This window comes from Micropterus salmoides, unplaced genomic scaffold, assembly GCF_014851395.1.
Source record: "Micropterus salmoides isolate LMB-PRFRI ecotype aquatic unplaced genomic scaffold, ASM1485139v1 Ms_hic_scaffold_15, whole genome shotgun sequence".
Lineage (NCBI taxonomy): Eukaryota > Metazoa > Chordata > Actinopteri > Centrarchiformes > Centrarchidae > Micropterus > Micropterus salmoides.
In genome coordinates this window covers 21884134-21909551 of record NW_024040596.1, presented here as the reverse complement: position 1 = coordinate 21909551, position 25418 = coordinate 21884134, and the positions used below count along the sequence as shown (strand labels likewise).

General features: G+C 38.9%; 1 protein-coding gene and 1 long non-coding RNA gene across 5 annotated transcripts in view; one reads left to right on the top strand and one right to left on the bottom strand.

The window, feature by feature from the left end:
- Window positions 1–215: 215 nt before the first annotated feature.
- Window positions 216–13055, top strand: LOC119904406. The gene is made up of 3 exons (XR_005444697.1): window positions 216–336; window positions 6712–6852; window positions 12918–13055. It is a non-coding gene; the product is annotated as an uncharacterized LOC119904406 (long non-coding RNA).
- Window positions 10797–25418, bottom strand: part of plekhm3 (pleckstrin homology domain containing, family M, member 3) — a 48041-nt gene continuing 33419 nt past the window's right edge. For 3 of the 4 annotated variants that reach the window (XM_038721039.1, XM_038721038.1, XM_038721040.1), the window contains exons 7-8: window positions 16187–16344; window positions 10797–13076 (exon numbers count right to left, since the gene is read on the bottom strand). In XM_038721039.1, the coding sequence (XP_038576967.1) occupies window positions 12914–13076; window positions 16187–16344 (321 nt within the window). In that variant the 3' untranslated portion in view covers window positions 10797–12913. Of the gene's footprint in view, window positions 13077–16186; window positions 16345–20504; window positions 20804–20916; window positions 20959–25418 lie in introns of those variants that run through there. The other variant, XM_038721041.1, reaches the window with a different exon arrangement.

The window sequence follows — 25418 nt, the reverse complement described above, 5'->3', positions numbered from 1 at the left end:
GACGAGTCTTTCTCGGTCTGATTCACCTTCCCTCAGGTTACTTTGACAAATGAAAGGAACCCGCGAGAAGTTCATGTGTAAAGCCTGCATGGCGCAAATCTCTCATGTGTACACACACACACACACACACACACACACACACACACACACACACACACACACACACACACACACACACACACACACACACACACACACACACACACACACACACACACACACACACACACAGAGGCTACGTGATTACTTGTGGTGATTTACCTAGGTGCCAGGCCGGTTCAACTACGACTTAAGCGGGAACACAAGGAGACATGACCTGCATCATTTACTGAACAGGTAACGCATACAGACAGACAGGGTCCAGGTTTTTAAGATGGTAACAGAAATGTAGTCTCAAGCCGCCCACCTCAAGCAGAGATAAGCTACAGAGGTCTGGTAAGCTCGCTTCTTTCTTAACTCCACCCCCAGATGTTGTTCCTTTTTAAACTTGTACACTTTAGCCCCAACTAACTCAAGTGACATCACTTGAGGCAATTTATCAGATTTGTAACAGCCCCATCTGGAGCATGTCATGCATCATAATTGATTATAGAAATAACTTGTTCCACATTTGCTTTATACCGTTCCTTCAGGCTAAAATTAATACAAGATAATAATATGGAACGCGTTAGCTGGTGAAATAATATGGCAAGCGTTACAACTATAGTATTTTAGCAACTGGTCAGCTAACATATCTAACTTGAGCCAACATTTTTTTTTTTCCCCCCACATATGCATAGTTTACATATAAGGTTAAGTGTTCAGATGGATCATGGAATTGATTTATAACTCCTTTTACTTCACGTGAAGTATTTTTTGTAGTCTAGGTTTAATTCAACAACTGTACAAACCGCTTTAGCTGTTAGCTGCCTCCCTCTTTTCTCTTTGGCTAAATTACCACTTCCTTGAACAAATCCTTATGTTTTCTCACGCCTGTATAGACTAATCTGTCTGTTAGTGTCCACACATCAATTTCTATTGACTTGATGTAATCTTGCCACCTCTAAACCTCACTTTGTGTTCATTCTGAACACCTTTAGGCCAATTAAAATATCTTTACTACTACAGCATTCTGTAGATTGTGGGGGGTTTTTTTCACCCTAGCCACTTTCATGTTAGCGCTGCATAAAAATCAACATGCAGAGAATTGGAGCTTGTCTGAGTGAGGTGATCCATCACAGTGAACAAACACTGCATCTGCTTCTGTTGTCAGCTATGTTACTGTTGTGTGGTTCGGACTTTTTAAATCAATCTGTTTTCACGCCTTGCTGCATTTAGTCTCTTTAAGTTCATTTTAATGTGATAGGGAAATTAATGGAAACAAATGGCTGCATGGAAGGAAGGGAAAACACATTAAAAAGTCTAAAACAGCACTGAATTCTTGGGGAAAATACAGTAAAGTGACATACCTGTGATTTATAGTGAGTGAGGGCACTTTAGCTGTAAGTTTCTGCATGTACAGGTGGTGTGGCAGTCTCCTGTTAATTTTGTTTTCTGACATCACTATGTTGTTGATTTAGATGCAATAAAAATACAAAACATCTGTGTACAAGACTTTATTGGCATTTTCTTTCAAGGACAGGACGCAACCGTTTTCAGAAACAGAGTACAAAGAGTCTTTCTGTGAAGTATATCGGAGTATTGCTAAAATGACAATAAATCTAGATTGATCGTTACAAAGCAAAAAATGCCAGATCCATGCTAATGTAGCTGGCTGCCCCTGCCATGCATCACGATTGATTTTAGAAATAGCTTTTTCCACATTTGCTTTATACCGAAATTCCTTTCTGATGTCCACAATGTTTACACCAGACGTCTATCTGAATCTAGTTTGGCCTGACTGGTTCCAACACATCAAATTTCTTTTTGTTTTTTATCCTTGCATGGAGTTTTTGTTGGAGTCTGTGTTGTGCTGGGAACCGTTGTTTTTTGGTGTTAGCAGAGTCTATTTTGTAAGCTGCAGTGTGTTCGCTATGTGTTCAGAATCACTAGGCAAGAGGTTCGAGAGCGCGTGTGAATGTCACAGCCTACATAAACTAATGGATCGTGGAATATCTGACCTGATTTCTTCACATAAAAAGCAGCATATATCCTGTTACAAGCAACCGAGAAAGCCAGCGAATGGTTCATTTTTGTGAGGTTACAACCCGTTCACTAATAGGCTATAAAAAGTGAGTCATTTCATTTAAAAACTACAGCTAGACCCTTTTAAATCTTCTCATTTATGTACTGATCAGTGTGTTTTGTTATGATTACTTAGGCTGTTTATTTACCTGCATTAGCCTTTTGTTATCTACACAATAATATGGCGATTTAACGGATTAGTAGATCCTCCATGATGGCATAGGAGGAACGTTTTCCGGGTCACAGGAGGATGCAGGGAAGCACAGTTAGCACAATGAAAAGCTCCTTGTGTCTCAGTTGTCCAAGCTGACTAAAGCTGCTGTCCTTTATGACGGAGCAGGATCCAAACTTTTCAGCGCCACCTTTCAAGCCTACAAGGGGCCAAGGTTCATTTAGATACCTGATTTTGACTTAGACTTAGTCTTTTGATGAAAATGTATTTTTGTTAGTCTCTCCTCTTGTTGTAGCCAGCTCTGTCTGTGGCGACCCTTTTCTATGGCCAGGCTGTGTTCACTCTGTCTGGATGTTGTTAATTTTTCTTAGTTTAGGACATTTTATTGTGCCCAGGTAATTTGCCAGTGTGAATTCTCTTTTTAGGGTCAGATAACATTGTAATCACATTGTTTACTTTGTGTTTTGGTCGTTTCTTTCTAGTTTTCAATATATTTGTCTGTCTGCTTCTTGATAATGTGGTTTGGGCTGCTTGAGTTGGTGTTGCTGTCCTGAGGCTGCTGGGGACTTGTTACTGCAGAGAGCCTCAGGACCAACTGGCTGAGGGTACTCTTCTATGGCTTCAGCTCCTGGTATGTTAGGGCTTTGTGATGGTATGTCTGGGGGTTAACTGATTTTAAGTGATTGTAAAATTTAATTGATCTTTTGTGTATTTTTAGTAAGAGGGGGTATTGGCCGAGCTCTGCTCTGCACAGGTTATTTGGTGTCTTTCTCTGCACCTGCAGGATGCTCTTACAGAACTCAGTATGGAAAGATTCTGATTGTTTTGTCCCATTTGTCAAATTCATTACAAAGTTTTGGCCCCCAGATTTTGCTACCATATAGAATTATTGGTTCTAGTACAAACTGGAGAATTTTAAGCCAGATTTCAATTGGAATATAGATTTTAATGTTTCTTTTTATTGCATAGAAAGCTCTCCTTGCTTTGTCCCTCAGATCTTTCATAGCCATGTTGAGGTTCCCTGTGTATGTAATGTTAAGGCCAAGGTAAGTGTAGTTTTTTGTATGTTGTGATTTAGTGGTGTCTAAATAGAAATTGTGTGTAACCTGATTTCTGTATTGTTTCTGAAAGATCATTATCTTAATCTTTGCTGTGTTTACTGTCAGGTCCCAGGTCTGACAGAATCTCTGCAGGAGATTAAGGTGCTGCTGCAAACCTTCTTTAGTAGGTGAAAGTAACACTAAGTCATCTGCATACAGCAGACCACTGATCTGTGTCGTTCAGGAGGAGGCCAGGTGCTGTGGAGCTCTCTAATTGGTTCGCTAATTCATTGATATATAGACTGAAGAGAACTGGACTGAGATTGCATCCTTGCCTCACTCCCCGGTCCTGAGAGAAGAACGCTGTTTGTTTGTTTCCAATCTTTATGGCACATTCAATGCCACTTTCAAGTAGCCTATAGAAAAGTCCCTCATGCCAGATGGAATCAAAGGCTTTTTGGAAGTCAACAAAACAGACATATGCCTTTCTTTTCTTAAGGTTTAATTCTTGATCTATTAAAGTCTGGAGGGTAAATATATGGTCCATTGTGCGGCAATTTTGAAAAAAAAACAAAACTTGGCATTTATGCAAAATATTGTGGTCATCAAGAAAGTCATTAAGTCGTTTATTAATGATGTTGCAAAATATTTTTCCCAGGTTACTGGATACACATTCCTCTTTAGTTATTTGGATCTTTATCTCCGGATTTATGATTTGGGGCTGTTAAACCTTTGTTCCAGATGTCTGGAAAAGTTCCAGTTGATGGAATAGTATTGAATAGTTTTAGTATAGCCAATCTGATTTTATAGAGTATTTGATCATTTTGTTGAGGATTCCATCAGTACCACAAGCCTTTTTTTCCTTTCAGGGACTGGATGACTTCTGTTAATTCTTGTTCGGTTACTGGGTAATCTAGAGCTCTCCCCCCCCCCCCCCCCCCCCAAAAAAAATTCAAATCCGCTTTATTGGCATAAAATACAGTCAGTTCTTTCCTGAAAATAATTGGCACCATTGGGTTCATTGATTTAAAAGCCGATCAGTGAGTTATCACCTGCATCAAGTTATATACAACAGGTATATTTACATGATACTGTTCTGTAACCAGAGAATTTGTGGCTTCAAAAACAAAGATTAACCTGACTTTCAAAACACGAAGCCCACAATAAACGTTGTCATGTCCCAGGAAAGTGAAGAAACTGTTTGGCAATAAATCAAATGTCAATAATTGACTAATTCTCTTTGTGTCAGAACACTGAAACATGACAGGTTATCCTGTGAGCGGGGCAGTCGCTACCATTCAGGACACAGAGATCATGTTGATGCTGATTCTGATAGCTCCTGCCTGTGTAGAGAAAACTGGAATTGGACCATGTTGGAGATATCATTTTAGACAATGTTTATTTTAACAGTTAAATGGAATGTATTTTTACATGTATTTTCTTAAATACTCAGAACAGAGTTTGGTGGTTGTTATTTTTTTGATTGTTGTGGTTCTTGTGGGGTAATTGGGTTTCATGACCATCATATTTTAAAAGTACTGGCTTTAGTTCTGCCTGCAAAAAAAAAAAAAACACATTTATGCTGCTTCCCGGTTTTTAATGATTCCCTGTTTGGACTGTACTAAAACCTGGCGAGGAAGTTGTTTTAAGCTTAATATTGATTGGTGGAAAAACACATTTTAATAAGGATTTGCACAGAAAACAGTGGATCTACCCTTTAAACACTGACAAAAGCAAACAGACAATCTGCTCTGCTCAAACCTGCTGAAAGCTTCGATGAGGCCAAACGAGCCTCTGAACAACCAGGTCACTGGGAACACTGGGGCCCTGCCAGCTTTTGTGTAGCAGCTTGCCGTGTGTGTGTGTGTGTGTGTGTGTGTGTGTGTGTGTGTGTGTGTGTGTGTGTGTGTCAAAGCCATACACCCTCCCCTCATGTTGGGAGAGCAGAGGCCCAGTCCTTCACTCCTCTGTGACCGTTGTCCACCTTCCCCCTCCTCCTCCAGTCTTTTTCTTTCCTCCGTCCTCTTTTTCTCCTTAAACTGTCTTTTGTTTTCATTTTCGTTGGCATTTCTGCTCCGTCGTTGTTCAGGTCCTAAATGAGTCTTGACTGGCCCGCGGGCCATTGGAGAAGCACAAAGGACTTCGTTCTACTCGCTACAGTTCATCCATTGTGGGCGTCCCACAATGCACTAATTGGCGATGACAATTAAGCGCGGTCGACACTCAGCTTCAATTTGCCCACTGCTCAACATACATCACAGGCTAAATGATTCAGCCTCTGAGCTCCCTGCTCTCTCAGACAATATGCGTATTCACTCAGGCAGGTTTACACACACCTTTATTCACATGAGTCTGTTTTTCTCTCAGCTCAGTTTGAGGCTGAGCTCAGAAACTGACAACCATCTGCATCTCAGCAAACGATCTTGTTTGAAAGTTCATTCTTGTCCTTGGAACCAGTAGTTTACAAAACAATCATACCAAAAGGTCCATTTAGTGGCTGTTGTGGAGCTTTCAATCACATCATACAATCTTCACTCAAATTTCATAAAAATTGGAAAAAAGATTGTGATGTGATCTGTTGAAATGTACTGTCAACAAAATGTTCTGAAAGTAAGGTAAAAGTTCTAGGTTGGTAAAAGATGAAATGGCACCTGTGCCTGATCATTTTATTGTTGCTGATGCATTCATCTCTATAAACAGATTCTGCATATGGATACAGAATATGTTGACAAGGGACAAGATTTTGGTATTAAAGGCCGGAATTGACCAATCACGTATGAGTAGGCTTTGGTTGCATGCAAGTAAACAATCGATGTAGAGAGAGAAAGAGGCACAAGACACTGCCCAGAATGCAATCTTTTTGAACTTGAAACTTTTGTCATAAACCAAAGTTTATGTTGTTGCTAGAAGAAGTCAGAGGATTACCAAATGGTCATGGTGGCACCAAAACTCATCAGGGGCTCACCAAAGTTATTAGGGTTCATCCTCCGGGGGCAATGTACAAAATTTCATCAGAATCCATTTAATAGTTCTTGAGACTGATCCTATGAAAGGGACACATGAACTTCCTGAAAAACATTTCATCTTCCGTAGTGTCTCATGCTGCACCATTGTAGTCCAGTGAATAAAGCCATCCCAAATTTTTCAACAATCCCACCTTTCTGCATCAGATTTAACTTGCTCTGCGTAACTAATAGTCTATTATGTTACTTAAGACTGATTCCTCACTGTGTAATAATCTGCCCCAAACTCTTATTTAAATAATACTATTTTATGGGACCTTTTACATACCTCTGTGATGAAGGTGCGATTCTAACTAATTTCCTTTTGTTACAGATCTGTATAGAGAGCCAAGGATGCAGTATGGATTCAAATCTCCAAGTGCAGCTGTTTTGTTCAGTGTTGCAGGTTGACGTGGACGCCAGCGCGAAGCAAGAGGTGTTCAGCACACATCCAGAATGTTTTGCAGTTTTCACAGTAAGTGCTGTGGAAAGCAATGACTTCATTCAGTTGTGGCAGCGATTTGTCCTCCTGCCTGCTGGGAATAATGCGTCTTGTCTATTACAATTGACGAAACAATCTCACCACCAGGTCCATTAGCAGCTGATCCAGAACTTTTGATCTTAACAAAGATCTTCCTCTGCAGGTGGAGTTTGCTGTAGTAGTTTTTCTGAGCTTTTTAATTACTTCCTGTCCATATTGAGGCTTAAATTGAGAATAAAATTAAGGCAAACTCCATCTGCTGTCGAAAATTGTGCCATGTTGTTCCTTTAGTTGTCCTCAGTTTGAATCCAGTTTTATGGGGATAAATAGTTGGTTCAAACATGAATTATAACTTTTCAAGTCACTCCTGCTTAATTCCCTAGTCTGTCGTCCATTCATATGCTCAGTATGTTCATTCATACCCAGTGGTGGATGAAGTATTCAGATCCTTTACCCAAGTAAAAGTACTAATACCATACTGTAAACGTACTGTTGCAAGTAATAACTAATACTTTTTTTCATTATGAATTCATCTGCTTAGTATTTTCTCCATTATTGTTTGTAAAAAAAAAATTTAAAAAAAAAGTTAAATGTGGAAAATAGTGAGATTCTTTAACAATTACCTAGAGCACAAAGTGACACCTTCACAATGCTTTGTTTAGTCCAACCAATTCAACATTAACACTTCATTCAAATTATTAAAATAATTAATTTGTGAAGCTGGAACCATTACATTTTGCATGAGAATGGACTTCAAAATAATATTAGTTTTACTTTTCTGTCAACTGACTAATCATTTCAGCGGTACTTGTATAAGCAATTGGGTATTTTAATTCATATCAAAACATCACATTTTATAAACTCTTCATATGTTTTGTGTGGAAAAATCTTCATTAGTAAAGTAACTACTAAAGCTATCAGATAAATATAGTGAAGTAAAAGGTACAATTTTTCCTATTGAGATGTAAAATAAAATATCCAAGTGAAGTACAGGTACCTCAAATTTGTAGTTGAGTACAGTACTTGAGAACGTAGTTACTTTCCACCACTGCTCATACCATTTGCAGAGATATTAAATACTGTACACAGGTTCCATTTGTAGCTAGCGCTGTTAGCTCACCAATGCAAGCCAATACTGTTGTATTTAGCTTAGATAAATCTGGACAAAGGAAGATAAAAGCAGCAGATATGAAAGGAAGTCAAACCAAAATGTCCTCAGACAAAAAAAACATGAACATTTCTCCATGCAGGATTCAAACACTTTCACTATTAATAAGTTTGTCTTTATTGGCATCAGTGGCTAGCAGACAAATTTGAACAAAACCAGACAAGAGGAGGGGTTGATAAAAATCAACTCCCTGTACTTGCATACGAGTTTGGCTGCAACGAAAAGAAACAATGATAAAAACAATAACTTAAAAAGTGCAAAAGAGAGAAGAATTTCAGTCCAGTTACTATGTTTAAATACTGTACAATATATTCTCCTCCAAACCCGTCAAGTAAAACACACTGCGATGATCATAATGTGCCTGAAACATAAGAACATTTCCAGTCGTGTACTCAAAAACACACCTGCTCTGATGTGACAACCCGTAAACACAGTTCAATGTACTCGTCCTGGACGCTAATCTTCACACATAAAATAGCCTCAAGGTTTCATTTTAGATGTTTAAGTTACAGTACAATGAAAAGATAACCTAACTTAGCAGTCAAATCCTGATGGAAACAAATGGGCAAAATTGTAGGAAAGGCTGTAAAAACAAATAAATGAATAAAAATCAACTAAACACAAAACTGCTCTTTCAAGCTGTACGAATGAACAAACCAAACATGTTGCATAAAACAAGCCATGAAATGAATAAAAGTAATCAGATGCACAGGTCTTCCAGACAGCTGCTGTATAAGCAAACTACAGCCCAGCAGGTATTGGGGATCTTTTTTTTAATTTGGGAGCACAAATGAGTAATTTGGCTTTTGAATAAACGTTAACATACTGTAACAATAGAAACTATTTGTCCTGGTACAGTATGTTTAATATGCAACTTTCTTCAGTGTTGGTATGTCAAATAATTACTGACAAATTAGAAGCATCGCGAAGGGGGCGGTGCCGGCAACGCGACGGCGTGAGTTGAAAATATTCAACTCAAGCGAGAAAGTTGCATGACGCTGAGTCGTGACAGCCTATCAGCGTTGAGATTGTCCACACGTCACCGATGGCTTCAGAGCAATGTGTGGAGAGGGCCAGGCAGAGCGGGCGATTGAAAATCTGCTGGCTGGCAGAGAGCTACTAAACTCTGGGGAGAGGAGCAGGGAGCAGCGCTGCAGCTATTGGACAAAGAAACACCCGTAGGCGGACTGGATTGTGCTCTGACAACTACACCGTTTGCTCGCGGGAGGAGCTCGGAGTAAACTGCTTTTATTAAATTAGCTTTTTACTTTAGTTTTTGGGATCACAACGTTGATTTATCTTATCTTAGACATTTAGCTTCTCAGAAGCGAGCTTCCGTGCACATCCAGTTCCAGTGTTGTTAGCGTTGTTTGGCACTACTTCATATTTATATGAAAATTTTAGAAGTTGTTGTCCTGCTGTCTTGCTGACAGACCTGACAAAGCATGAATTCATATGTTTAACAAATCTGCATCATGTTGTAGTTATTGCTATTTAATCACAGCAAAATGTTTATTTTGGGTTCATACAGCTGTAGTAATGGTATGGTCTGAATGCGGCATTCAGACCAAACGTGAATTTAATCTAGCTCTGTGCAGACCTCGATTCACAGGACACAGGAAAAAAAGAGCCCTGAAACCTGCCGGGCTCCGTAGTACACAAATTAAACAACCACTGAATAAATAAACAAAACTTCACACAGTCAAAATCAAAAATACTTCAACCAAAAGATCTACAGCCTTTTCATTAGTTTTTAATGCAGCCAATAATAAAGTAAACATGGCTGCAAGCATGACCTTCAAAAGGAATGTAATTAACTGACACATCAGTGCATTTTTTCTACCATATTTAAAACTGCACTGTTTTTTTTTAGTTTCAGTCTACAGTCTCCTATATGCTTCATAAACATGAATAACCAGACTGCTTTTCACAAAAGTACATATTCCCAAATAAACAGACAGGCAGCTTATTTAAAGTTATTTGTTGTTTTTATGGCTCGAACAAGCTGAAAAAGAGGACAAAAAGTGGACAGATGAGCGAAGAATTAATACTGAAATAAAGATATGAGTCCGGCACACTGAGACTTCAGTTTCTCAGAAACAAAGAAGGAAGAAAAAGCAGCTACATTTCCATCCAAATGATGACAAATTCTGCTATCAGACTGTAAAGCTGCAATCCATGACTTTGTTATGATGCCCAAAAATAAAATTTGTCTCCAAGATTGTTATGAATATTTAGAAACTTAAACATCAGCTATTAGCTGGACACTGTTACAAAACCAGGGAGTTCGGCTTTAAACGACAGAGGCAGCATGTACTCTTTCTTTCCAAAAAGGTTTTCATATCTGAATGGAGTAGATCTGTATTTTTTATTTTTATTTTATTATTTTTTTTTGTAGAAAAAAAAAACATGTATTATATCAACATTTTAGTAAAATTTGCCTTGAAACAGGATGGAAACACAGCTGGTGCGGGAGTGAAAACGTAAACCGAAGTGTTTCTTTACACATGAAAGCAGTGGGTTATAAAAGGCCATCTAGGTTGCATAGAGATACTAAAAGCTAAAGCTGCTATCATGTTTGATAGATTCTGCATGAATAAAGCACAACAAGAAGTGGAATCACAGAGGAAGAGAGAAGATAAAAGGCAACAATTAGAGGATAACAGTGTACAGTATATTATTGCCCGTGACTTTACAGTTAGACTGATAGAGGGAAGAAAATGTGCTTAGGCAGACTCCCTTTTAAATCAAGTCTGTTTACATTTTAAATAAAAAAAAAAAACACTGATAAAATGAGTGAAATCGAAGAGTTTAAAAAGATCTTTCACTCCACATCTACAAGTTAAATAATGCAGTTTAATTAAAGACAAGGGGAAAGACACCTGATAGTTAAAGGATGGAGGGATTTATATACTCAGTCACAGCTAATATTTATAATTATTATGTTTATTATTTGGTTAAACACCCCAAACTAATGGCTCCAGTTACATCCCAAGTGAATCCAAAATCAAATCATATGCTCCTCCTGAGGACTTCAATATGACTGTATAATGTTTGTGAAGAAGCAAAATCTAAAATACAAACAGCAGCAGTTGTGGTCAGTTTGGATGGATTTGAAAAGGCGACAAAATGTCACGGTTGATTTAATAAAAAAAAAAAGAAAAAAAGAAAAAAAAAAATCAAACATCCACAGGAACTTATGAGAGTGAAGCTGCAGTTTCTGGTCTGACCGGGTAACGCTGTACAAACAGGGGTGATGTCGCTGTTGTGGAATAATGACCACTAAATAACTTTACTGGGGCTTTAAGTAACAACAATTAATTTAGTATCTTTTCATTTCTTTGACTTGTAGAACAGATTAACCGCTAGTAAAAAATTACATGCATCACAATTTCTTAAAGTTTAAAGTCTTCAAATAACTTTTCTGTCAAACCAATAGTTAAAAACTTTACTGTAAAGGGAGACACGGAAAAGCAGGTAATTCTCAAATTTAAAGAGCTGGAAACAAACGATTGACGTTTTTGCTTGAAAAATGACCAAACTGAATTACTCTCCGACTGACTAAGGTGCGTTTCCAATGCACATTTTCAGTTTGTGCATAAAAAAATCTTAATGAAAACGCTGAAAAATCACAAATAGTTTTACGCTTGGCTGAGGTGGAAAAGTTAGTGAAAGTGTAATGAAAATAAATCATGAGGTGCATCATCTCATTGTGCCTTCTTCTTCTGCAATATTTAATCGCACCTGAGTAGAGATTTAGCTCAAAGCATAAACTTCGAATATTCACATAATGGTAGTGGATGCATTCATTTGCATTTTCTCTTGCTGATTGTCAGTTAAAATTTGCGCTATATGTGGATGGAAACCTGACTTGAGACTGAAGCCTCCATGTCTGGATTTTGTCCCCATCACTTACATTGAAATCGCTTAAGAAAGGGATCTTTTAAAGGACAGTATGAACAGGAGGGAAGATTACAGCAAGTAAAACCTGTTTCACTGCTCATGAGCACATAGCTACTGTTTTAAGAGACTTGAAAACATGTGAACGTACCCTTTAATATTTGATTAATTGTAACTGACATGAATCCAAGTTGACAACAGCTGCTGTTCTCTGTAAAGACTACAAACATTTTACAGCCATGTTTCAAGGCTTCAGTGTGTGAGTTTCATACTGAAATGGCTTGGGGTAGAGTATTTAACATGAGTAGGGCTAATAATTATTTTCATCATGTATTAATCATCTATTTTTCAATAAATCATGAAGTCTCTAAACAAAGATCACATGTTCCCAGAGGCAGAGGAGACATTTTCAGTTTGCTTATTTAGTTTGACCAACAGTTCAAAACCAAAAGCTAATCTTCACATTCAGTGAACGTTTCGGTGGTTCAATAAATCAATTACCAAACTTCTGGTCATTGACTAAACTTAAGCATGACCGAGTTTAATAGCAGGCGGAAGACGCTGGTAATGATAAACCACCAAAATGTTCCAACTGTTAGTTTTAATTCCTCCAGTTTACCAGCTGTGATTTTACAGTTTTAACCCCTTGAATAAGTGAAAGTGATGTGGTAAAGGGATGAAGACGGCCGAGGATGACCTTGAAGTGTGATGTTAAAATACAAGTAGTTCAGTCCAAAAAGCCTGATGCAGCAGTTCTTCAGTTGGTTTGCTCCCTGCTCTTTACAGTAAAACAAAGGGGGCTTAGCACACTTCACACACACACACACACACACACACAAACACAAACCTGACGATGCATCAGACGCTCTGGGTTCGTCCTCTGGTCAAATAATTTGTTCTGGTCTCGCATACAAATCAGAATAACAGGCACTTTGTCCAGCATCATGGCCTGGCAGCGCCCTCATTGTTACTGCTTTTGTGTGCATCTCAGGTGTCTTGGTAGGGCAGGTGAAAGCACCCGGGGCTGTCGTCGTCAGGTGACCAGAAGGAGGACGGCCTCTTGTGGTGGAGTTCTCGGCGAACGCAGCGAGGACACGGCTGAGCTTTCTGTCGACACTCTGCGTGGAACACAGCGCCACAGCCGTCACACCTGCGAACACACAGATGAACACACGGGTCACTCAAGTGGCGTTAATTTAAAGATTCTGCAAAAAAAATTTATGATATTGTGGAATAAATGAAAAGTTGTGCCACCGAACATTGTTAAAAATGTAAAATACAGCATCTAAATCTATCTTTTAAATATTAAACACTCACCCTGTTTTTTGGGGTTTTTTTAAGTATGACAAAACCGACTGCATTTTTTCATCAATAAAAACAATGATAGACAGATAAATGAATAAATTAAGTCATTACTGTTTTAATGCAAAGTTAATGGACCCATCTGCTTCCAACAAACTTACCAATTAAATTACCCATTAAAGGCTAACTTGGGTATTTTTCAACCTGGACCCTATATTTCCATGTTTTTGTGTCTAAGGCCTTGTTCAGACTTTAGGTCAAAGTTACCCAAATCAGCCACAAAAGGCCACAATTAACAATTTGTCTCTCTTTCTTCTTATCATGTGCTCACAAATTCCCTTTCGTCCACCTGAAATCTACTTAAAAATAAAACAGTAGCCGCTAACCTCTGTGGCCTCCATATTTACTTTCATACAACAGGGTGCTGTGTGTGACGACATATTATTCTTGTGCACATGCTGCTCACTTTTAGGCCATATTGTCAGACACTTATAATACCAATCTGAGCCTGTCAGTAAAACAAGGACTGTACTGGACGTATTTTGTCGGTGCTCAATTGCCTGCAGGGAGTATTTTGCAGCCCTGTTTCGCTGCTGCTGACTGCAGCACGCTCGCTCAGTACTGGACATATTTCAAAAAATGTTGTCCTAATTAGTCACAGACACAAAAACATGAAAAAATAGGGACCAGGTTGAAAAATACTTTTGTTTCCCTGTGGCTATTAACATCCAGTTATAGCTCATTTCCTGTGCCATCAGCAGGGAAGTATTTATTTTGTCTGCCACTCAGAACTTTTATCTGCTATTTTTGAAATATATGTGCTAAATGAAGGAATAACATAATAATTATATAACATAAATAATGTCATTGAATGTTCAATATATTTACACAAAAACATTACATGCATGTTTGCAGGCACAAAGGACCCATGTCTTTCAGTACATGACAATCACTGCACCTTACTTAATCAACAGCCAGATAGGTAATTCAAAGGTACCGACAGATGACAAGAAACACAAAGTTCCCCACAGTGTATTATACAGTCAGCCCTCATTACAAAACTCACAGTTCAACTACCAATGAATTCCAACAAAAACCTCCTCGTTTGGATGCAGCAAGCAAACATTATATACTCAGTTTCATTACAAAAGCTGGCCAACGAAAATAAAACCAAGTGATGTGTCTTGCATCTAATAGACTAGCTTAGTGATTCTCCAACACCGGAGTTACCTCCTGTAGTATGGCCAGCTAACCAGCTGTCACTCAGGACAGACTGGGCCTCTTCCAATGGTAAGTTTGGTTTGAAATGATAGATATTACCTGAGCTTGTGTGTGTGTGTGTGTGTGTGTGTGTGTGTTTTACATTTGACACAACCGATCACCACAAAACACTAACATCCCTGTCTGCCAAAGTGGCCTGACAGTTTTACCCACCACTGCCGACAAAATACCCGCATTCTGCGGCTGCTAATTTCAGATCCTGACCATCAGTGTCTGAGTAACTCAGTCAAGCTCAACAGCTCAGTTCCAGTAAGTACAGCAGATACAGCTGTTATCAGTTAACACTTGACAATTCCTTCACAAGTCATAAAGAGCAACTCAACAAGGAAGGTGTGTATGTGTGTGAGTGATAGTACAGACTGTTTCTCTCCACAGCCCAGAGTCTTCTAGGAATCAGTCCTGGTCAGCTCTTATCTCTCTGCTGTCTGTCATTCCTCAGTGACGAGGCTCTGGACTGTGTTAACTGTCCATGTTGGAATAACCGTTAAGCTCTCTCTCTCACTCTCTCTCTCACTCTCTCACACACACACACACACACCAACCGGTGCCACTAACAAGCAGCAGGCTCAACTTGCTCAGGTACACATATCATGTCTTTGCTTTGTGTCTGTTTTTGTGTGTGCAGATTTGAACATTTCTGCCTCCAATCACAATGGAGGTGAGTTTAGTTTATGCTGCTCACGGCATTGAAACATGACGTTAAAAAAAGTTCAACATCTCTTTCCAGACTCACTGTCATCTATTTTTTTGCGACTACGCCTTTGATAGACACTTATGAAAACTGTTCACATGTTCTGTGGATTATTCAGAGTAGCCAGAATATTGTTTCTGCAACAAGATGTTGCTGTTGAATATTTTAAAATGTTATGTTTCAATGCTGTGAGCTCCACAAATTAAATTTCATTCACCCCTATTTTATTGGGTTTGACGCAGAATATATCTATTAAAACCTGGAACAAACATTTTAGTTACTATCATTATTACACTATTCCTGATCTTCAGTATCAGTTTATGTCCTCTCACCCCTGTTTCCCTTTGGATCTGTGCATTCAGAAAAAGAAATGCAAGGTTCTTGATGCAACTCATTGTCTTCTGAAGAACCTCCTGCAGAAAAGGACTTCTCAAGGAAAACCGAACAGGAAGCAAGGGCAACAGAAAGACACAAGCTGATACGGATTCAATCTTGGCAGCACAAAGTTAGACAAAGGAAAGTCTACTGTTTAAACTTGATCAAAAAAAATCAACATATCCCACTGTTTTTAGGTCCACTTCGTTTTGACACAAGGAGACATTTTAAAAAGAACAGGAGTTCCTGGTAAGTTTTGAGATTAAAGTCCAAACTATCACTCAAACACACATTACTTTGCCAGCTAGCTACAGCTGAAATTTGTACTCTCCATACATTGACTACAAATGTACAGAAAGTTCAGTCTGTTCAATCTGCATCTTTAAAAGGTGAATGCTTTTAGGTAGAACCTGTTTGGACGTCTTTATCGTGAGTGTGTGATGTTTATTTGACAATACCTGACTTTTTACCGGGAACTATCATTGCAGTGTTCGGATCTTTTTCCACTGAATCAAGTGTTTCCAGATAAAAAAAAAATCTAAACCAACCATATCTGTAACTGATGAAGTAAATGTTGAAATTCATAGAGAGATCATCTTGAGGGTTTGTACCTCTTTGTGGCGCTCTCCTGAAAGGGGTAGATGACCTGCCCGTTTTGGCAGAGCTCACAGATGAAGCCTTTCTCTCGACACAAACTGCAGCTGAAAACATGGGAACTGGCAAACTTGATCACCTTGGACAAGAAGGGAGCCAGTTTTCCATCAATCACCTGGAGGATGGGGAGGGGATAAAGAGGGGAAGAGCAAGCAAGGGAGAAGAGAAAAAAAAGAGATGGTCAACAACAGCAAACATCAGACTTTGACATACGGCACCACCCTGGCTGTGAGCAACATCAGCACAATTTTAAAATGTTGCTTAGCCTACATACTCTTCGTGTCTTGTTTCACTCGGTTGCAGTTTATTGTTTCCACCGGGTAGCCAAAATGCTGCCACAAACTATTTAAAAGTAAACATACCCCTATTAGTCAGTAGAATTAGATATAGTTAATTGCTACAAGCAATGTAATTAAAGGTAGCAAAGCCTGAGGGGGTCAAAAAGTCCAGTCCTAAAGATCAGAATGGACAATTGATGACATTCAGCAAAATAAAATGTATGTTTAATATAAATCTAAAAAGCAATTCATTAGAAGAGAGCCTGCCAATTGCCAAAGGGTAGCCAATGAAGGAATGTCCCACGTAGCATCTATGACCCAGATATGTAATACAGCAGCTATTTGCATGCCAAGGGAAAGATTTGGCATATAAGCAGTCAACACTCCCACTGGGAACATTGAACTGATGTGTTTTAATCTGATGTAATTTGTGTTGACACAGATTTGTTTGAGGCAAAGACATGTCTGTGCGTCATGAAAATGTTAAAATGGTTAAATTCAATTCAATCTAGCTTTATTGGCATGGATGTAAAACCACAATATTGCCAAAGCTACAAATAAATTACAAAAAAACAATTTTCTACAGTTAACAATTAATATAAACTTATATAACTATAAAAAAATAATAGGATATATAAAAAACCAGTATCAAATATGAGATAAAAAAAAAGGAACAATTACTAAAATAACAGACAATGAAAATAATAATTTCAAAACTTTTCAGAACAATTGTTATATTTATGAGTCTATTCTGAGGCCATTGGTTGTCCTCAGTTCATGGCATGAGGAGATATATTTTGCTGCAATTATTTGACATTTGGGCATTTCTCCCAGTAAATACGAGAGTTTCTGTGTGGTGAGGTTAGAACGTGCAGCTAAAACAATCTGAGGTTATTCTGAAACTGTAGGACTCTTCATGAAAGGAGAGGAGAGGTTCTGGGTCTATGTTCTGAGATCATTTAAAAAGTTTTTATACCATATTTAAAATAATGTAAACAAACAACTTTCTACAAGAAAACAGAATCCTCTCTGTCTTGGATGAAAGATAGGAGACAGGAGGAGAGGAAACTAAGAGAAGGAGGAAGACGGTAAATGAGGTGAACGCCTTTTAATGGCAACGCTTGGCAAGTTCCTTTAAGAACTGGGGGGGGGGGTTGGCAGCGGGGGCCCAGAGTTGTATTGTATTGAATAGACAGTGGATGACTCACAGAGGAAAAACAGTTAGTGAAAAGAAAAGCTGTGTAGAATCTTTTTCAGAAATAAAAGCTCAATATAGTCGCAAAGCTTTGTCGTATCATGTTAATGATGCAGACAGAGCTATGAGCATAATGAGAGAGTCCATGTAAGACAGAGAGGGAGGAAAACAGGGTATAAAGTAAGAGAAAGAGTGGTAGAGATACAATATACAAGAGAGATCTTGAGAGAGAGTGAGAGCCTGTATTCAGATACAAGTGGTTCCACCTGGCAGAGCTCTGGACCTCCCAATTATAACCTCCTTCATGCTGTTTGTTACACAACGAGGACGAGAGGAGAAGAGGAGGACATGATGTGGAGAGGTGGAGGAAGAAACCACACAGAGAGGAAACAGCACACTGAGGTATACTGATCCTGTTTACAGTAAATCACACACCATGGCCAAAGTCTATTAGCCTTTACACTGAGATTAATGGCCTACACCGAAGGCTTTTGCCGTAACAACCCCCATACTGTGCCCTTATGTGCAATCTATGATATGAGACAGATATTTTAAACCAATATCTCAAGAAAAAAAACAGAATCTATTCCAGTCAGTGTCTGACAGGACTCAACGTTTACAGGAAAACAGATCAGGGCTGCAGCCCCGGAATCTAACATCCTAATATTAGTCCGGATCTCTAAATCTTATTTGTTCAGTGATGCAAATAGGTAATGCGTTATGGTGTCAATGATGGCTGTGGGTGACGATGGAGCAGTGGATAAGACACATGCCTTTGGTATGGGAGACACCACATGAGCAAGACACTTAACCCCTACTTACTCCAGAGGCGTGGCCCTTTGACATATATAGCACTTGTATGTTGCTTTAGATAAATGCGTCAGCTGAATGAGTAAATGTTTCCATGGTTGCAGAAACAGAGCATTGTAGGTTGGATAAATACCTTAATAGGTAGTTACTTAACACAGCTACATCCATGAAGGAAAGTAACAGAAAAATGGCTACAAACAGACAAAAGCTAGAGATAAGACTGATAAACAGGTTGTTATAAGTCAACTTACAGAAATAACAACTTAACTTTTGGGTGACAATGGCGCAGTGGATTACACACATGCCTTTGGTGTGTTTGATGTAAAAAGGACATTTGTAATTTCAAGGGAAGGTAAGTGCTGCAACTATTTCTTGATGAATAGTTTATCAACCCCCACAGCTCTTCATAACATCATGTGTACAGATTAAAGAAATGCGAAATAACTTTGGAGCCCGCTCGCTCTTTCCCTCTGTTTTCAGTTTTTATGCTAAGCGAGGCTAACCCATCTCCTGACTCCCTCTGCTCATTTAAAAAGGTACCCAATGGTGTTTTTGACCTCTAGAAGTGCTATGAAGGAGTTTTGTTTGTCTCATGCACACAGGTGACATGATGACACCTTCCTGCAAATGGTTTCACTCTATTCCACTGATCAACCGGTGGTGGTAATGTGCCAAGAAACAAAGAAATGCACCAACAAAGGTAGGAAAGAAGAAGAAGACTACAGGCTTTTCAACAAAATCCACTTTGCAAATGTTTTGTTTAAAGAAAGGAAATGCATTCAACGTGTTTGTTAGAGTTCAATACACACAATGAGTTCTGGTAACACAAAATGTAAACCTAAAACTCCAGAAGGCACATATCAATTGACATATTTCTTCTATCATGAAAAACATTAAAATAACTGCCCCTATTAAGCCAAGTCAAGCTAAGCCTTTGACTAGAAATGACAGCAGGATGGATACATCACAAGCTACTAATTGTTTGGGGAAAAACAAAATAGGATAATAAAAACAAACAAAACAGAAATATGTTTGTTTTGGGGCATCTGCTGCTTTCCACAGATATATCAATATCTTCTTCGGCTTGAAAAAGCAAATACATTTAGTCCATTTAGTTGGGGGTCTGTACCTATGTACATGTTTTCTTACTTTTGGAGAACAAAATTTGTAGGTCAGGGCATCATTTTTTAATTGCAGCTTCTGCAATTTAGATATTGCACTTGGCCATATTGTGATTTCACACTTATTTCAATTTATTATGCATTATCATTACTCACTGCTAATAGGGGTAGGTCTGATAACAACCTAGTTTTTTGTGCATAAGGAGACTTCTTTCGCAATTTTTGAAGTTGCTCTTTTGCTGCTGTGTGATCAGATTTGAATTTTATTCAAAAATTAAAGGAAAGGCTTATAACATGTTTGTAAGGGCTTAAGTATACAGAGAATGTGTTACAATAAAACAGCACAGTTTACCCCTAAGTGTCTCTAATTTAATGTTCTTCTGCATATGAGGGAGAAAAAGCTCAGCCCAGTACAGATACCGAGTAAATAAATGTTTCAGACTGACAGATACTGAGCGTGACAGACAAAGTACCCCTCTGCCCAGCACAGCCCATACCAAACCTAAGCAGCCCTGCTCAGTCCGGTCCAGCCAAGTCCACATGACGAATGGCTCTCTTGATGGAGGCTGACAGGCTCAGTAATTAAGGCCCTCTATAATTGGACTGGGCTGAATCAAACAACTGGCACAGCTCTGGTGGCTGACTGGTACTCTGGAGGGATGTTGGGAAAGAAGGAGGGAGGCACAGAAAGATGGATGGATGGAGAGTGACAGAAGTAAATGGACAGGCAAAAAGAGGGACAAAGCAATAGAAAGAAAAGTAATTATTTAGCGCGTATGAAGCCTTGAAATGAAAACTTACATTTTAAAACGCTGAATTTTACTTTATGCTCTGAATGTACTGATAGGGATATTTCCACATTTACTTCTCAAATTTACAGATCTTTTCCTCCATTTTCTTAAAATTCCCATATACCTCTCCCTACTGCTCGCCATAAATATCCAGTGACCATTTTATTAGCTACACCAAAGTAGCCCTGGCCAGCAGGGTCACACTGGAACAATCATCCAGACAGGAACGTACCACTTCAACCCTTTTCATTTGTACACTCGCCCAACCAGAACAACAATGAAGCCAAGTACTGATGGCTGTCCGGAGTGTCTGGGCCTACCAGGAGGCCGCTGGCAGATCTCTCCGTGCTCTGATGGGTGTTCAGGATCAACTGGGTCACTAGCAAGATAAATTAGAGGGATTTTGTGATGATTAACCAGATGAAAAAAGAAAATAAGAATCAAATGTATTTTTGTCACACAAAATTGTATACATGTACATGTTTCTCTAACCTTTTTTTTGTTTTTTCCTGGATAGTTTTATCTCTCACGTATCTGAAATTATTCAAATAAAACAATCTTTCAAGTCAGGTCCCAACTCAGGGACAAATGCAACATGTGATGAGGGATCATCCCGTAAAAAAGGTTAGGATCAAGCGCCTTACGCAGTCCACACTTAGTTGACAGCACAACAGTGTGTAACTGCCGATGTTCAACACATTAAAGACTTCAATATCTCTTTTTAAAAAGCCCTGCCGCATATGTTATCCTAGGAGAAAAAGACAGACTTGAGGTTAAAGAAAAAAAGTAAACCCTTATTTGCCAATTGGTTTATTGTGGTTACCTTCAACAGCAGACATAAATAACCAGCAAACACTGGGCAGATGGTGTACTTTTGAGACAAGTGCTCTGAAGTTTGCATTCTCCTTTTTCCACATCTTCATGTCTCCTTTTCAATCATTCATTCATTAAATCTGACTCAATCATCAGACTCTCCAAACCAAATACAGAGAACAGGGGGATGACTGAATGTTGTTATTTCTTTGTGTGTGAAAACTTTGTCTCAAAAACCGGCATCATTGTTATAAGCTGTCATCGGCTCCCTGAGTTTAGTTCCTGTGGTTCAATTGTTCCTGGAACCATTTGTTTAAAAATGGCTGATTTGGGTAGAACCCAGACTTAAAGTAATTGGCATTGTTAGCCTGAGCTGCTAACCAGAACAATGAGACTGAATAGCAACGTGCAGATAGCAAGTCCAACTCCAGTCATATGTCAGTCTGAACTTCTAAAAACATTTTCCTATGTATAGTACAAAAACCTGAATGTCACCAACACAACACACCATGGAATTCAACTTTAAAAGGAGGTGCAAACAGCAGCGGTATCAGTACCAAGATTAAAAAACAATGTAGAATTTGCAAACAGTGCAAAACAGTGCTGGAAAATAACTTTTAAGTCTGTTTATAACATATTCACAAGACCATATTCACTATGTGATTCTAGAACAGCCTATGGGACAAACCCTCTAGATTATTCACCCCCCCCAACACACACACGTACACACTTCACCTCCTCTCCCTCCGTCCATCCTCTTAAACTCCGCCCCCTCCATTTCAACCTCTTTCTCTGCTCCACACAGTCTTTGTGCTCCAAAACCTCCTAATCCCCTAAAACTGCTGTTTAACAGACGTTCGCCTGCCCTCCTCTCTCTCTCTCTCTCTCACACACACACACACACACACACACACACACACACACACACACACACACACACACACACACACCACACACACACACACACACACACACACACACACACACACACGTATGTTGGCTGTCAGTGTGTGCATGGTGGAGTCTGTCTTATCGGGGGTTCCGCAAATTTTAGAGTAACCAAATGACAAGATGTACGAAACAGAAGGATATATTTTTTTCTGCCGATGCCTTCTTTATAGAATAATAAACAATCTTTAAATATGTCTATCTATGACAAGCGATAAATGAAAAGCAAACATTTTCTGTAAAAATGTCCAATGCAAAAGTCAACTAAGTTGAATGAACATGATTTATGTAAGAAAATGTAAAAAACAAAAAAACAAGAGTTGGTCATGCTATCTTGCTGACCTGCATGGTTTCTTTTATTTCAATCAAATTCAACTTTGCTCGTTTTTTATTTGTTTCTCCCCCAATATTGTTAACCTTCAGCTTGTGATAGAGGGCATGACAGAAAAGGTTTGCGAACCGCTGCACTAATTGAAAGGGGTATTTTAAGGGTGACATTTATGGTTTATGGAAGGGGTTACCAGGAGTCCTGCCAAGAATGTGTGTGATATAGGTTTTGATTTATAGGTCAGCATCTGATTTCTCAAAATGAGTAAAATGGATATAAACGGATGTATAGTGTTAGTAATACTCCACACAGTAAGTGTGCCTTGTGTCATTAATTAATATGAGACTATTCCGTGCAGTCGCAGTACTTTAGTTGTTTCATTCACTGTGGCTTTGAGCAGAAGGTTTGCAGTGGAAATGGTTTTGCTAGGTGTGTTACTAAAAACAAGAAGATAAATCAGCCTTTTCTCAACTTCTTTCACGTTGTTTTTACTCTCAATAATCTCAACCAGCATCAGAAACATGTCTGCAAAACAGTAGGTACGGTGTTGTAAACCCGTAACGCAAATATATAAATGAAGCTTAATCCTTTAACATGTTCAAGTGTTGAAAACTTACGTTCTTTTATCTTTAAACCTTAACATTGTAGTCGGTTTATAGCTCTATTGCTTCTTGATAATTCCTATTACTATTGTAATTGTTGCCCCATTTCCACGTGAGGATGACTGACATGTTGTCCTGTTTGACCTTATCTTATTACTCAGTAGTGTGCTTTTTGTGGGTAAAAAGTTCAACCCAAACTCAAAGCCATGAGCAGGACCTGGAAATCTTTGTGAGAACTTTTAACATTTACTTAAGAGGCCTCTGTGCTTCTGGTCAAGTGTGAGTGGAGAGGGAATGCCTGGCATAGAGGGAATGCCAGGGTGTCACTGTGGGAAGCCTGCAAATACACACACACACACACACACACACACACACACACACACACACACACACACACACACACACACACACACACACACACACACACACACACACACACACACACACACACACACACACACACACACACACACACACACACACACACACACACACACACACACACACACTCTTTCTTACTACAAAACCCTAGAAACAATTCTTTAAAAACCGGCAGAGGAAAAGGGCAGAGTGTCCTTAGACAAACACATATGTTTTCTCCAAATGAACTGGTTCCTAATGGGTGGAGGTTATTTGTCAGGACGCGAATAGACTAGTGTGGTCCAGGGGAGTTTAGCCTTCACTGACCTCTGAGTTGTAACAAAAAAAGCCATGTTGATTAAGAGCGTCATTTTATTCAGGAGGTGAATCAAAAGAAACAAGCTTGTTAATATGGAAAACCAATTAAGAGGCAGAGCGCTTGAGAATCTCCAAGAGAGGGAGGGGGGAGAGAGGGAGGAAGAGAGAGCTGTGCAGACTCTGCCAAACACACCTATTGTTAAATTTAGTACTAAATCACCAGTTTGGGGTTTATGAGTAAATCATAGAGTTTAGCAGGGGGAAAAAAAGAGTGAAGAACACACACACACACACACACACCACACATGTGTGCTGAGCGTGTGTGTGAGGCCAAGGGATGTCGGGAAGAATGGAGGGATGTCACGCTTTGTTTTTCTGCCTGTTGATTCTGAATGTGACCAATTAGTGAAGCGGAGAGACACAGAGTGTGGGAGTGGAGGAGGAGGAGGAGGAGGTCCAATCTCTTTCAGCCGTGAGAGTCTGTGGCCGAGCTTTGAGTCAGAGAGGGGTGAAGAAAAAAAATGGGGCAGGGTACAACTTAATGAACATAATGACAAACAAAAGAACTTTTCAGTCATTTGCGGTCGCTTTACTCTGACCCCCAACCTAGTTCCACGACTAGATACTGAACGGCTGAAAGGCCAGGATGTGTTTCCTTTTTTGTATGATCTCTGCTTTAAAAAAAAAAAGACTCTGCTTTCATATTAAAATTAACACATTTAAAGTCTTGCAAAGAAAATTCCTCTTGACTAAAATTAAACAGATGTGGGTGGTGTAACGGGTATTAACAGAGAGCATGCTGGTGGAGATGTGACAGTTTGCAATTTGATTCAAGAAAAATCGGCTCATTAAATAAAATGAGAATTAGAAAATAATAATAGACAAGGAAGAGTTAAAGGTTTCCACAACGACGCCAGATATAAATTCTTTCCACTGAGACCATTGTTTTCTTGGATCAGGATACTTGAAAGCGCTAACCCTGTTCTAAATAGGACTATTAGAGGGTATTACCCTTTCTTATCACTGTTATGACATGGACACTCGCCAAAGAAACAAAGGAGAGGTTGTGTTTACTTAAAGGATAAGGCAAGCATTATTCTATGTTTTTCTGAACAAATCCAATAAAAAGACCAACTCCAACGTGTTAATTTGTCTCTCAATATTTTCTTCTCTATTCTGTCTGTGGCTTTCAGCTCCAAGACTATTGGTTCATACTGAAGAACTAAAGTTTTAAAAACAGGCTTAACAATTTACTAAAACAATTGGGTATTGTAGTTTCTTCAGCAACTGTTACATCACATTTGTTGGGAACTATTTTCAGCAGTGGATTAATACACATTTGGTGCTCTAGCTAGTGTAGATAGCTATAAATGTAGGCAAGTGGGCATAGCCAAGATGTCTTTATTAGCTTTCTAAAACAGCAAGATAAACTCCCCCAGTGTTATTGAGAAATTAAGTTTAAACTATGTTTATGTAATTAAACTGTCACTTACAGGGATTACCACTATGCTTAAGATGTCCAGATCTGACACAGTTTGTATTTGAATTTATTTCAGGATAACCCCTTGAAATGTATCATCTCATTTTCAAGGGGGTCCTGCAGCATATATATATACAGACACAAA